This window comes from Sinocyclocheilus grahami, unplaced genomic scaffold (genome assembly GCF_001515645.1).
Source record: "Sinocyclocheilus grahami isolate Dianchi unplaced genomic scaffold, SAMN03320097.WGS_v1.1 scaffold880.1, whole genome shotgun sequence".
Taxonomy (NCBI): Eukaryota; Metazoa; Chordata; class Actinopteri; order Cypriniformes; family Cyprinidae; genus Sinocyclocheilus; species Sinocyclocheilus grahami.
In genome coordinates this window covers 21,348-32,394 of record NW_015506059.1, presented here as the reverse complement: position 1 = coordinate 32,394, position 11,047 = coordinate 21,348, and the positions used below count along the sequence as shown (strand labels likewise).

Below are 11,047 nucleotides of genomic sequence, written 5' to 3'. Positions count from 1 at the left end.
AAATTGTTTGTCGTAAATAAACATCTCAGAAAAATGTTATGGGGTTTCAGATCGGGAATATGACGTTTTATTACGAAACGGTATAATTTTCATCAATGTCTTCTGTAGAGGACACCAGGACAAACATCATGTTACTCAAGCATTTTGGGGAATCACAAGTCAATGTGAAAGAAATTATAGATCAATGCTGGGTCAAAACAACCCAATTGCTGGGTTTGTCCCTATTTTACCCAGCACTGGGTCGTGTTTAACCCAGCATTTTTTAGAGTGTATGGAAATATGATAATGTTTTGTAATTATCATTTAAATCTGGCTAATTTAATACAAATTGTTTGTTGTAAATAAACATCTCAGAAAAATGTTATGGGGTTTCAGATCGGGAATATGACGTTTTATTACGAAACGGTATAATTTTCATCAATGTCTTCTGTAGAGGACACCAGGACAAACATCATGTTACTCAAGCATTTTGGGGAATCACAAGTCGATGTGAAAGAAATTATAGATCAATATTCCTATGATATATGAGATATTCTTATGAAAATGCTGCCAATTTATTACTCCCGTTATTACACTACTTTTTTCATCATGGTTTGCCCCAAGAACACATTATTATGCAAATTAGATGCATTGTAGCCTATATACATTGTATAGAATGGGAATACCAATTTATGGATATTTTATGCACATATTGCATAGAGTAAAATAGTATATCAAATCATTCTGTTATATCTTTCATAACTTAGTTGAGAATCATCTTTGTACAAAGTTTGGCTAAAAATAGCCTGAAACCTAAAAACTGATTGGTGAATGAAAAAATGTCTATCATGTCTATTTAGTTTTCGAATAACTTGGTCTTGGCGTCCTCTACAAAGGATATAGAATAAAATATATTTTTTAGAATATTTTATTTTTTTCTCCATTTGTTTCTTATGCTCTAATCCAGGGGTGCCCAAACTGGGTCCTGGAGGGCCGGTGTCCTGCAGAGTTTAGCTCCAGCTTGCCTCAACACACCTGCCTTCAAGTTTCTAGTATGCCTATAAGAGCTTGATTAGCTGCTTCAGGTGTGTTTAATTGGGGTTGGAGCTTAACTCTGCAGGACACCGGCCCTCCAGGACCCAGTTTGGGCACCCCTGCTCTAATCTATATTTAATTAAATAAAAAATAAAAAGTCACAAACTTTTTTTTTCTGGTTCTCAGGAGGATATAGTTACTAGACATAAAGATATAGTTTAAACTATTCAGAACTTAAAAAAAAAAAACATGTAATTGTAGGTAAGATATTTATTTTACTAGACTACCTATGCGTGTTATAGCTAGCAGCGACCGATTCGTGAATCAAATCTTTCTTTGGGTCGAATCTTTTCAGTGAATCGGTTGAACCGTTTCACCTAGCTGGTCTAAACTGTTCTGCAAATGTTATTTAACCCCGCAAAAACGTTTTTATTCCGCTAATTTTTTTAATACAAAGTTTATTTAGGTTCTAAATAAATATTTAAGAGCTAACTGAAGATTGCAACAAACTTAAAACGCGTGGAACTAAATGTAACGCTTTATTTGCGTAATAAACGGTGCTTTGTGCCTACTGTGAAGCTTTAATGGAGCGTGCAATGTTCTGTGGGAATTTGGAAAGTCGGTGACCATGCGATAGCGCGAAATAGTCATTGAATCATTTTAACCGGTTCACTAAAATAAACTGTTCAAAAGAACCGATTCGTGGAAAAGAGTCGAACTGCCCATCAGTCATATTTGTAAATGTATTGTCTCGTTGCACATTTACCACTACCCTTTGGTTACCTTCGCTTTATGCATATAACCGTATTAATATATTTCTGATCATGTCTCTAAATGAATTGTACCGGTAAGGTCAGAAAACCCTAGGAACTTTATTCCTACGTTGTTTCCGGAGGAGTATTTCAAAGACGGACGATTGCAGCCGAAATTCTGAACTCACGAAATTCTATAATCATACATAACAAGCATGAAATATGTTTATGACTGTGCTTTACGGTTGACGGAGTGCCTGGCAGGGAAAGAGCTCGTTCAAGCCGGCCGCTAGCAAGAATGGGATTTGAAGTCGCAAGTCATTTGTGATGGAAAGAGACAAAAGACACTGTTGCAAACTAGAAATGTGATTTGAACTCAAGGCTGCATCAGTGAAGTGCTACAGTGTTGCACAGAAAGGCAAGATGATGTACTCTTCACGGAGAAAACCTGTGCTGTATTTCAAAGATGATAGAAGGTAGCCTATACGCTTTAATCATAACATGCATATGAACACGTGGCCACTCTGATGTGTTTTATCTCAAGCTGAATTATTGTGATCATTTGCAAGTGGTGGTTTGTAAAAGCTTCTGTGTGAACGAGGAAAAGCGGTTCAGTGAGTATATGATGGCATGTGATGAGAAGTGTGAAGAGTTTTAACCCTGAAAAGCCTGACATAAGAAATAATCTTTTTATTTTTTTAATTTTTTTAACCTGTTAACTGTCACTGAAGAGTTTTAACCCTGAAAAGCCTGACATAAGAAATCATCTTTTATTTATTTTTATTTTTTTAACCTGTTAACTGTCACTGAAGAGTTTTAACCCTGAAAAGCCTGACATAAGAAATCATCTTTTTATTTTTTTAATTTTTTTAACCTGTTAACTGTCACTGAAGAGTTTTAACCCTGAAAAGCCTGACATAAGAAATCATCTTTTTATTTTTTTTATTTTTTTAACCTGTTAACTGTCACTGAAGAGTTTTAACCCTGAAAAGCCTGACATAAGAAATAATCTTTTATTTATTTATTTTTTAAACCTGTTAACTGTCACTGAAGAGTTTTAACCCTGAAAAGCCTGACATAAGAAATAATCTTTTATTTATTTATTTTTTAAACCTGTTAACTGTCACTGAAGAGTTTTAACCCTGAAAAGCCTGACATAAGAAATAATCTTTTATTTATTTATTTTTTAAACCTGTTAACTGTCACTGAAGAGTTTTAACCCTGAAAAGCCTGACATAAGAAATAATCTTTTATTTATTTTTATTTTTTAACCTGTTAACTGTCACTGAAGAGTTTTAACCCTGAAAAGCCTGACATAAGAAATAATCTTTTATTTATTTTTATTTTTTAACCTGTTAACTGTCACTGAAGAGTTTTAACCCTGAAAAGCCTGACATAAGAAATAATCTTTTTTTTTTTAAATGTAAATTTATTTTTATTAAATGTAAAATTTTAAATTTTTTTAACCTGTTAACTGTCACTGAAGAGTTTTAACCCTGAAAAGCCTGACATAAGAAATAATCTTTTTATTTTTTTAATTTTTTTAACCTGTTAACTGTCACTGAAGAGTTTTAACCCTGAAAAGCCTGACATAAGAAATAATCTTTTTATTTTTTTAATTTTTTTAACCTGTTAACTGTCACTGAAGAGTTTTAACCCTGAAAAGCCTGACATAAGAAATAATCTTTTTATTTTTTTAATTTTTTTAACCTGTTAACTGTCACTGAAAAGTTTTAACCCTGAAAAGCCTGACATAAGAAATCATCTTTTATTTATTTTTATTTTTTTAACCTGTTAACTGTCACTGAAGAGTTTTAACCCTGAAAAGCCTGACATAAGAAATAATCTTTTTATTTTTTTAATTTTTTTAACCTGTTAACTGTCACTGAAGAGTTTTAACCCTGAAAAGCCTGACATAAGAAATAATCTTTTATTTATTTATTTTTTAAACCTGTTAACTGTCACTGAAGAGTTTTAACCCTGAAAAGCCTGACATAAGAAATAATCTTTTATTTATTTATTTTTTAAACCTGTTAACTGTCACTGAAGAGTTTTAACCCTGAAAAGCCTGACATAAGAAATAATCTTTTATTTATTTATTTTTTAAACCTGTTAACTGTCACTGAAGAGTTTTAACCCTGAAAAGCCTGACATAAGAAATAATCTTTTATTTATTTTTATTTTTTAACCTGTTAACTGTCACTGAAGAGTTTTAACCCTGAAAAGCCTGACATAAGAAATAATCTTTTATTTATTTTTATTTTTTAACCTGTTAACTGTCACTGAAGAGTTTTAACCCTGAAAAGCCTGACATAAGAAATAATCTTTTATTTATTTTTATTTTTTAACCTGTTAACTGTCACTGAAGAGTTTTAACCCTGAAAAGCCTGACATAAGAAATAATCTTTTTATTTTTTTAATTTTTTTAACCTGTTAACTGTCACTGAAGAGTTTTAACCCTGAAAAGCCTGACATAAGAAATAATCTTTTTATTTTTTTAATTTTTTTAACCTGTTAACTGTCACTGAAGAGTTTTAACCCTGAAAAGCCTGACATAAGAAATAATCTTTTTATTTTTTTAATTTTTTTAACCTGTTAACTGTCACTGAAAAGTTTTAACCCTGAAAAGCCTGACATAAGAAATCATCTTTTTATTTTTTTAATTTTTTTAACCTGTTAACTGTCACTGAAGAGTTTTAACCCTGAAAAGCCTGACATAAGAAATCATCTTTTTATTTTTTTTATTTTTTTAACCTGTTAACTGTCACTGAAGAGTTTTAACCCTGAAAAGCCTGACATAAGAAATCATCTTTTTATTTTTTTTATTTTTTTAACCTGTTAACTGTCACTGAAGAGTTTTAACCCTGAAAAGCCTGACATAAGAAATAATCTTTTTATTTTTTTAATTTTTTTAACCTGTTAACTGTCACTGAAGAGTTTTAACCCTGAAAAGCCTGACATAAGAAATAATCTTTTATTTATTTTTATTTTTTAACCTGTTAACTGTCACTGAAGAGTTTTAACCCTGAAAAGCCTGACATAAGAAATAATCTTTTTTTTTTTAAATGTAAATTTATTTTTATTAAATGTAAAATTTTAAATTTTTTTAACCTGTTAACTGTCACTGACATGTAATAATCCATTGTTATTACATGTTTGTAACTGTAATATCTTAGTCTAAACCTAAAGTAATCTTGACAAACTATATATCGTTTGAAAGCTTAAAGACTCATATTTGGTGACATATTTTCAATATATTTTACAGAGCAACAGCAATTTATTAATTAGAATCAGAGAGCGAGTTCTGACCTTTATTTTGAAATAATGATGCACATGTAAAATCATGAAAAATCAGTAAAAACCTCCATTCATTTTCGTGTCGAGTGTTAAAAAGATAACATCCATTATATTTTTTTGAGAAAAAACGTCTAAAAGTGTTTTGAATATAAATAAAAAAACAATAGATTTTACATTTTTGATGCAGCTTGAACTATAACGCACATCCAGGGTTCTCGTCGCATGTTTTTATGTGTTTGTTAGTGGTTGAATTCAAATCAAATAATGCCATACTTGCCCATAACACAGTATGGTTATGGAATGTGATGTCTACTTCATAAATGTTGTGAAAAGTATGAAAAAAAACATGTTTCCGATCACTCAGACCATATATGGAAATGGGGATGCCCTTGTATGGTTACTAATGGGGTTTGATGGTCGTCTAGTGGAAAGGTTTGGTACTGCGCCCAAACAAAATCTTACTGAAAGCTCATTTTTTGATATATGAACCTCAAATTTGGAACACAACTTGTTCAGATTTTTTGGTTTTGATTTTCTCGCAGTTTTAGAGTTCAACATGTCTTGTAAAATATATATTTTATATAAAACATGAATATTTTATATTTTCATAAACTTAAACTTCCATAAGTTTTTTTTATATAACATTTTTCACATTCTAATATAATCTGCCAAGTGTCTTCTTTAAAAAGAGATCAACCTTAAGTCTGTGCTCCAAAGCATTGAAAATGTATAACAATTTAAGTTGGAAATGTAATTTTCAGGTCTGTGCTCAAAAAGTGGAGCCGACGGTTAACAGGTTAATTGTGACGTTACGTGCGGTTGACCTGTTTGTTGAACCTTTAGACAAAATATAAGAGACAATCTTAAATGTTTGTATATTTTTGATGCATTACAGGCTTTTATGGCTCACATAGTATGATTTAATGTGAATGTGGAGCTCAAACATGAGGTGCAAAAAAACACAGAAGTGTTATTCAGAAACCCAAAATTAGCAAAAATATGCAGTTTTGTGCAGTTGTTATTTATATGGCCAAAAAGTAGGATGAAATTCTGATGGCTTGTAATGTAAATCATTTCGATCATTATAACAGTAAATCAGACACTTTGCATAAAATTCATATAAATATCAGTTGTCCCTCTGTATCTCCTAGTATGTCTCAGTAAGATGATATTTAAATGCTTTGTTTTTTCTATCAAAGCTCTATAGTATTTATTTTTATTTTATAAAAAAAAAAAAGTGGCATGGATGATCAAGTAAACCTGAGTTGCATCAGTCCAGTAGAAATCAGAAATTTCTGTTCATCTTGAAATATTACTAACAATAGGCATATATGTTATTCTTACGTTTACCTCATAAAAAAAATCAGTAAAGATTTCAAAGCAAAAAGACATGTGCACCATGACTTGAAGGGGGACATTTTTACAATTACACTCAAAGGCCTTTTACTTGCAAAAAAAATTATAAACAATCAATCGGTTGACAGAAAGATTGTAGTACATTGTGTACAACAGGTTTTTAAGGAAAGTTTTTATCATGTTGGTACTGTAGAGGTCTTAGAATATGTATCAAATATGATACCGTAGACTTTATAGGGTTAAGTCTGATTGAGCAATACCAGTTGTATACAATGCATGAGGTCTTGAGGACAATGCTTGTATACAATATACTTATGTACAATATATGCAATATACAATGCTTGAGGACCAGTTTGTAAACCAATGTGGCTAATGCTTGCTGTTGTATATTGTAAGTTGCTTATACTAATTAATTTTGATTGACTGGCTCACTAAAAGCTTAAACTCAACAAATCTTATTGTAACCTTTCTCATAATGTACTTCAAAGACCCTGAGAAATCATAACTAGAGATTTATTTAGGCCTTGTCTTTTAGCAGACACACACATTTCAAATTGACAGTATTTCTCTTCTGAGAAAACTAACCCAAATGATTGATGACTCATCTTGCACTCATTCATTTTGTCCATTCAGATGCTCTCTAGAATATGAATGTCCCTCCCACTAGTACTGCTTAAAGGTACAGTCACATTAGTGAAATTTGGGCGGAATTTCATGGGGCAAGGTATGAAGCACAGCTTACACAAAAACAAGTAACTTTCTATTGGTCAATGTGGCAAATTTCCATAATCAAACCGTTGTGAAATCTGCATAGGGAAATATTTCAGCCTCACACAAAATTCCCAGTTACTTGGATTCGTATTGAAATGACTGGATTTCTCCCACAAACATTTGTGGAACAATGGTAAATGTGACCCCACATCAGTTCTGACTTGTGTCGGGTTTGTCCTGGCATTAATTCCTGTTTTAAAGGGAAATATGTCAGTTGCGCACGTCTGGCAATTTAATGGGGCCTTTAAAGTGACATATCACTTATCCACATATCAATAAGAGTTGACCACTGGATTTTTGTCTGTAGGGACTGTTGTTGTCCATTTATTCAGTGCTTGAAAGAAGCTCTGTCAAGTTTACACAAATGTATTTATGCTTTCAGTTTTCTGTCGAGGAAATGCACTGTCTGGAAGCTCTTCGGGCTCTGCATGCTGTTTGTCTTGGGGTCCCTTCTTTGGGTGCAGCTGACTTGTTCAGGAGACATGAGCCAGACAGTTGGGTACAGTCACCTCCCTCACCAGCCCTGTCCCGTCGAGAGACAGTCCTCATCTGCTGATGACCCATCCTGGGGCCCTCACAAAATGGCCCTCATCGTGCCATTCAGAGAGCGCTTCGAAGAACTGCTTATATTTGTCCCTTACATTCACACTTTCCTCAACAAAAAGAAAATACGGCATAAGATATTAATTATAAACCAACTGGATCACTTTCGGTGAGTAACTTTCATTGCTGGAGTATTGAAAAGTAGGGATTGTTCACCCAAAAATGAAAATTTGCTGTTAATTTACTCACCCTCAGGCCATCCAAGATGTAGGTGACTATTTTCTTCAGAAGAACAGCAAAGAAGATTTTTAGCTGAAACCGTGGTGCTTGGTGATTCATAAAATGCAATTCAGCGGCTGCCCGGTTTTGAGAATAAAAGGAAGCATATCATGGAACTCAAAATTAATACCTCTGGCTCCTGATTATATATTGATTGAAATGATCGGTCTGTGCAAGAAACTGAACATTATTTACAACATTATTACCTGTATTCTAGAGCCTCAGGCAAACAGTGTGTCTGGTTCGCAAACGAGTCATTCTTTTGAACCGATTCTTTTTGGTGAACTAGATGAACCAGCTCTCCAAATCAGACTAAACTGTCTGAAACAGTTTGTGGCTCGAGCAGCACAGATCTACAAGTTACTCAATCAAAACTCACCTTTGGTCATACTTGACAGTCACTTTGACTCGAAATGAGCCAAAATTCATATAGTGTATGATCCTGTGATTCAGATTTTTGCGCTCCTGTTCGCCCTGCAGTCACACTAAACTGAGGAAACAGTTCTGACTCGGACCGATGAACCAGTGAAATGCGCAAGCGTGAACACAGCACCTGAATGAAGAGGCCAAATGAAAGTTTTTATGGTCTCTCGTTGTCTGTGTTGTGATTTTCTGGATTTTTTTTTCTCATTTTGTCTCTCATAGTTGAGGTATACCTATGATGAAAATTACAGGCCTCTTTTAAGTGTTTAAGTGGGAGAACTATTGGTGGCACAATTGGTGGCTGACTAAATACTTTTTTGCCCCACTGTATATATATATATATATATATATATATAAACAGGTGAGCTTATGAAGATGTTCACTTTACATGCTTAAGTTCCATTCACATCCACATTTCACATCATTATAGGCTGCTTTAATAATATAATTGCGTATACGTTACGTCATTGTGTGATTATGTAAACTAACTAGTGAATTGAACCAGTTCACTGAAGCGAACTGTCCGAAAGAATCATTTCAGGGAAAAGAATCAGATTTCCCTGTTGCCTGAGGCTTTGGATTACAGGTTATAATGTTGTAAATAATGTTCAGTTTCTTGCACAGACTGATCGTTTCACTTCATAAGACCTCAGTATATCGTCAGGAGCCACAGGTATTAATTTTGGGTACTCAAATATGGGTAGCCGCTGACTTGCATTTTATGAGTCACTGAAAATTAACACGAATGAGTAAATTAACAGCCAATTTTCATTTTCCGGTGAACTATCCCTTGAATTTCATACAATGTGTAATATAATACTTGTTATTTTTACCGAAAGCAATATCACAATTTGTATCCATGCTTTTCAGGTTCAATCGGGCCTCTCTTATTAATGTTGGGTATATGGAAAGCGGTAATGACACAGACTACATTGCAATGCATGATGTGGACTTGTTGCCTCAAAATGAGGATCTGGACTATGGATTCCCAAAGGAGGGACCCTTCCATGTGGCCTCTCCAGAGCTTCATCCCTTATATCATTATAAGACGTATGTTGGAGGAATCCTGCTGCTTTCCAAGAAACATTATCAGCTGGTAAGAAAGCCGAATACTTTTGAGTATTGATCACTGTTTCTGAAGAGAATTTGTTTGCGAATTACATTCTCTTGTAATTTCTGTCTGAAGTGCAATGGGATGTCAAACCGCTTCTGGGGATGGGGAAGAGAAGATGACGAGTTTTTCAGGAGACTAAAAGCAGCTGATCTTAAGGTACACAGAAATGTTTGAAAAATTATCTTATACTATATTTCTCATTTGATAAATCATTTTGTTGTTACCATTCAAATACCTGCAGCTTTTTAGGCCAACGGGTATTACTACAGGAACTAAAACATTTCGACACATCCATGATCCAGCCTGGAGGAAGAGAGATCAGAAGCGGATCGCTGCACAAAAGCAGGTAGAAAACCACTTTTAAAATATATATACCTCATGTGAAATTCAGCAGTGTTAACATTATAGTTATGCATTAATCATGTGATAAATGTCCCTACCTCAAAAAATATTTTGATTTTGCTTATTGAAATCTGTTTATTGTTATCTGAAATCTTTTGAAGCCATTTAGCAAACAAACATAAACTGTGGTTTCATATTTATTGTTTTCTTTACAAGCTAAATTATTATTATTATTATTATTGATTCTCAATAATATGAATAATAAATTAATCTAAAATAAAAACAATATAATACATGACTAGCAATGTGAGCATAATTTAGGGCTGAAACGATTAGTCGACATTATCGACAACGTCGACGATAAAAAAATTATCGACAAATATTTTAGTTGTCGAGTAGTCGTTTGATCTCATATGACCCTGTGACTGTAATTCAGCTCTCCTGATGCAATTCAAAAGAACACAGCGCTTCAGACAGAGCAAACGCAGCCGAACCTGAGGCTGCTGAGCGGCGTTTGGGTGAATATGTAAATATATACTGCACGCTTTCCTCTCAATAATAAAATAAACGCATCAAAAACTGACAGCAGTTTAAAACGCATCTGATTACAGCAATGTTTGCACGAGCTCTGCGGTTCAGTACTCCAGTATAGTCCAGTCACGTTGCGTTTATTTATATAGTATTTAATGCAGTAGACAGCCTTAAATCAAACAGCTTTACAGTATTACACATGAAAAACCAGAGTCAGTGTCGCTTTCAGTTAGAATTACAACTTGATTTTCTGTTATAAAGCAGCTCTTCAGTGTGGAGCTAGCTAATGATCAAATCTTTTTATTAGTTGGGGAAAAAATATTTAATTAAAGTTATAGTTCGGTTTGCAGAGATCAAAGCTTGATCTAGCTCAGGACTGTTTTGAATATCATAACCAGTGTTGGGGGTAATATATTACAAGTAATGCGAGTTAAGTAATCAGATTACTTTTTTCAAGTAACTAGTAAAGTAACGCATTACTTTTTAATTTACAAGAGAATATCTGAGTTACTTTTTCAAATACTTTTTTTTTCAATTTATTGACTGACAGCTCTCCTGTCCCCATGTTGAGAGAAATCAGAAGATGTTCCTGTAGTTCTAAAATAAATATGAATATGCATTAATT

General features: G+C 33.3%; 1 protein-coding gene across 1 annotated transcript in view; it reads left to right on the top strand.

Annotated features, from left to right (window-relative positions):
- The first annotated feature begins 1,883 nt into the window (after nt 1-1,883).
- The window catches only part of LOC107563605 (beta-1,4-galactosyltransferase 7-like), an 11,490-nt gene continuing 2,326 nt past the window's right edge, over nt 1,884-11,047 (top strand). Inside the window, exons 1-5 of the mRNA XM_016248509.1 lie at nt 1,884-2,242; nt 7,573-7,902; nt 9,306-9,531; nt 9,622-9,705; nt 9,791-9,895. Coding sequence (XP_016103995.1) covers nt 2,190-2,242; nt 7,573-7,902; nt 9,306-9,531; nt 9,622-9,705; nt 9,791-9,895 — 798 coding nt within the window. The 5' untranslated portion in view covers nt 1,884-2,189. The remainder of the gene's footprint in view (nt 2,243-7,572; nt 7,903-9,305; nt 9,532-9,621; nt 9,706-9,790; nt 9,896-11,047) is intronic.